Here is a 3864-nt window from a genome sequence, read left to right as displayed (position 1 = left end):
AAAAAAAAAAAAAAAAAAAAAAAATTTAAGTGTAGAGTTTTCCCATACTGTGAAATCAGTTCAATAATTTTCTTCTGGTTTCTTTGAAAGGTTTCATTTTTCCCACTATTTAGCTTTCAAATTTACTAGTAATTTATTTTGCTTATAATGTAAAAAGTTATCTTCAAAAACACAAAGTAAACTTTATAAACCTAGTTGTTGCATAAAGTTTCCTTGTCCCATTGATTTGTGGATTTTCCTTAAAAATATTATTATATTGGGATTGGTTTGGGACCACCGGCTTCAGATATTCAAAGTACATGTATGAAAGCAGGTAGAAACCTTGGGCCAGAATGTGATACATTCTGCTTCCTTTACTTAGAAGGAAAAAACCCAGAGATATAGATCAGTGAGAAATATTTGTTAGCATGAACACTATCCTGGGTCTGACACAAAGATTGCAAACACCCATGAAAACACACAAGTGTGAATGCATGTGCACACACACACAGGATCAGCCTTATTGAACCATGAGTTAGTAATTGCTCATTTATGTACACTACAAGTTCCCCTTCTTCTTACAGACTGAAGCTAATAGACCTGAGGTAAGCCTGAGTGTGGACAGGCCACTGGGTGGCGGTGATGCTCTTTATTCTCTGGCCTCTGCCTCGACTCTTTAGAAGCTTTTTAAGTTTTCCCATCTGATATCCAGGTGATCTGGCATCGCCAGTTACTAGGAGGGAAGTGAAAGCTCCTTAGGGCCCAAGGAGTACCAGGCCTGGCCTCCTCCTGGTGCCAGGCTGGTCCTAGCCTCTTCCTGGTGGCCAGCTGGTCCTGGACCGAGCTGTTCGTTGTACTTCACAATGATCTTAATAGCCTTTTGGCAAATGCAGAAAAGATTCTGGCTTCTTCCTTCTCTAGAGTGAAATGGAGGTCACAGAAAACAGATAATCATGTCTTTATTTGCTGAGCTGGTAGTGGCTTGTCCTGTGACCCAGATGTATTGGGAAGGTTTCCAAAACCTCCGTATGGAAGTCATACAGGATGCCTAGGAGATGAAAGGATCTTGGATAAAAATGTTCTGACAGAAGCTGTTATACATTCCACTTAGAAAAACAAGGAAGGCCAGACTTCCTGGAGTAATCAGGATGCTTATTTATAGGTATGGTCCCTAGCCAGGCTTCCCCTGAATGGTGGGTGCAGCCTGGCTGTCAGGGTGGAGCTTAGTACCCTGCATATGTGCAGGTTTTTGTAACTTTGCTCTTCTAAGTGAAAATAACCAACATGTAAATGGCAATTGCAAAGACACAGACAAGGTGAAAGGTCAACAAAATGGGATTAGTCTGAATGCAGGAGATTAGTGACAAAGGTCTGGCCTGCAGGGCCATCACGCAGGGCCAGCTGAACTCCTTTTGTCCCCACCTCTGGAGAGCTGACCTTCCTACAGAAGACAAAAACAAACCTCTCTATTCCCACCCTGAGCACAGGATGCAGGCTGCCTTGGTGGCCCACAGTGAATGCTAGGGGGCTGGGAGTGGTGGTCAGTTTCTGTGGATGGCATTTTGGAGCTGTCTCTCCCTATCTTGTCTGTGCTGGCTGATCCCGCGGCATATGCCAGGAGGCCCTGGGTCTGTGCTGACACTGCTTACAGCAGCCCTGGCAACTCCAAGAAAATGAGCAGGAAGCAGGGGCACTTCATGCTGACCTTTCCCAGAGAAATGAATTTGCTCAAGTGTTTTTGAAAGAACAACATCCACATTGCATGAATATACCATCAGAAGCTAGGATGTGGCTAGGTGGCAGAGCATATACTTAGCATGTATAAAGTTGGACTAAGTTTCTAACTCAAACAAACATACAACAAACAAACAAAACCCATCAGAGGGTCTGGTGGGAAGGAGACCATGAATGAACATTTGGCAGTAGCTTTGGATACAAAAACCGATAAAATCTGAACTGAGCTCATGAGCTCACAAGGAAGACAGGTTAGGGTGAGTGGGTAAAAGTGCTCGTCAGGCAAGCTTGATGACCTGAGTTTGGATGCTCAGAACCCATGCAAAAGTTGGACAGAGTAGCCTAAGCACCTGAAGTCCATGAGTGCTGCTATGGGGAGACAGAAGGTGGAGACAGGGGGAGCATCTCTAGCATTCTTGGGCCAGCTAGCCCGGATTACACAGTAGTTAATACCCTGTCTCAAAACAAGGGAGAAAGGTGAGAACTGACACCCAAAGGTTGTCCTGACCTCTACTCACAGATATGGCACATACATGCATGTATGCATGCGCTTGCACACACACACACACACACACACACACACACACACACACACACACACACACACACANANANAGAGAGAGAGAGAGAGAGAGAGAGAGAGAGAGAGAGAGAGAGCACAAGAGCGAGCTGCTGAACCCTTAATGGAGGAAGAGCACCCTGACAGACATTTGGTGGGTTTAGACAAATAACAGCAGTAACTAGTTAGACAAGGATACTTCTACATACCTGCCCAGAGTTCTGAGGTTACATGAGGGGCCAGGGGGGCAGCCATCACCAGCAGGGCACACAGAGCATCCTCAAACTCAGGGCTGTGGAGAAGCACTCTCTGAGAGGCTTGCTAAGGAAGAGGAAGGAACATTTTAGACTGAGGTACGAATAAGCAGGGTAAGACAGGCAGTGAGTGAAGTACAGTCCAGAGGCTCAGCAGGTGGGAGAAATAGTCATCGCCTCTTTGCTTGGTTCAAAAGACTTCTCTCACAGAACCACATACCCAGTGCCCACAACTGCCCACCAAGGACAGGATTTGTACCCCATCTGACGGATGACGAGGCTAAGCCCAACAAGGGAGGGATACCTGCTCTGGGAACAAGGTCTGCAAGATTTCCTATGTGTTGCGGCCTAGGGGAAAATGCAGACTGTCTCCTAAGGTTTTCCACTGTGGAATACCAAGGTGAGGGTCCTCTCTATCTACCAATTATTGACAAATTCTTCCCTTGTCAAGAAAAACTGGAGTAACATGTGGTAAAAAGATGAGCAGCACTGAAGATGACAGCTCTTTTTGTCGGTGGGAGTAATTCTGCGCCATCTAGGTTAAGCAAATACAAACAGTATTGCTGCCAAGGAAATACCCCAATACACTCAGGAAATCAGGCAGTAGGGGAAGAAGGTTGGGACAGAGAGAGGCCTAAGCCTCTTTGCAACTAGTCAGCCAGACATGGAGTCTAACCTTTCAGGCCTCCTGACCTACAAGAGGCCTGAAGCTAGGAAGCAGAAGCAGGAGGATCATCATAAGTTGAAGGCCAGCCTGGGCTACACAGTAAGACCCTGACTCAGAAAAAGCAAGCGGCTCTGCCCAGACAACCTTTAAAACCTTAAAGTAGTATGATAGGGATGTAACAATGGGAGGAGTGTTCCCAACACCCTCACCCTCACTCTTCGAGACCCAGCTCCTTACCGAGAGGGCACTGCTGAGTCCCATCAGCTGAGAAACTACAGAATTCAGGGCAAAGTCCTCTGTGAAATGGGTGGTCACCTGTTGATAAAAATTGATTTTTTTTTTTAACTCACTTTCTTCAAAAATTCCTTTCCAGAAAAAAGAGTGATAATAAACAAACAGAACAAAACCCAGACAACAAAGCTACCTGAAAATAACAAAAAAGTGCTTACAGTCAGGTGGTGGTGGCACATGCCTTTAATCCCAGCACTTGGGAAGCAGAGGCAGGCGGATTTCTGAGTTCGAGGCCAGCCTGGTCTACAAAGTGAGTTCCAGGACAGCTAGGGCTATACAGAGAAACCCTGTCTCAAAAAACCAAAATAATAATAATAATAATAATAATAATAATAAAATAAAAAAATAAAATAAAATAAAATAAAATAAAGAGGCTGGAG

General features: G+C 44.9%; 1 protein-coding gene across 1 annotated transcript in view; it reads right to left on the bottom strand.

The window, feature by feature from the left end:
• Lars2 (leucyl-tRNA synthetase 2, mitochondrial) overlaps window positions 1–3864 on the bottom strand; it is a 99945-nt gene that overhangs the window by 8416 nt on the left and 87665 nt on the right. The window contains exons 18-19 of the mRNA XM_021206583.2: window positions 3431–3508; window positions 2482–2593 (exon numbers count right to left, since the gene is read on the bottom strand). Coding sequence (XP_021062242.1) covers window positions 2482–2593; window positions 3431–3508 — 190 coding nt within the window. The remainder of the gene's footprint in view (window positions 1–2481; window positions 2594–3430; window positions 3509–3864) is intronic.

The sequence above is a fragment of the Mus pahari genome, chromosome 10 (genome assembly GCF_900095145.1).
Source record: "Mus pahari chromosome 10, PAHARI_EIJ_v1.1, whole genome shotgun sequence".
Classification (NCBI taxonomy): Eukaryota; Metazoa; Chordata; class Mammalia; order Rodentia; family Muridae; genus Mus; species Mus pahari.
Note: the sequence above shows the minus strand (reverse complement) of the source record. Positions and strands in the feature narration are given on the sequence as shown.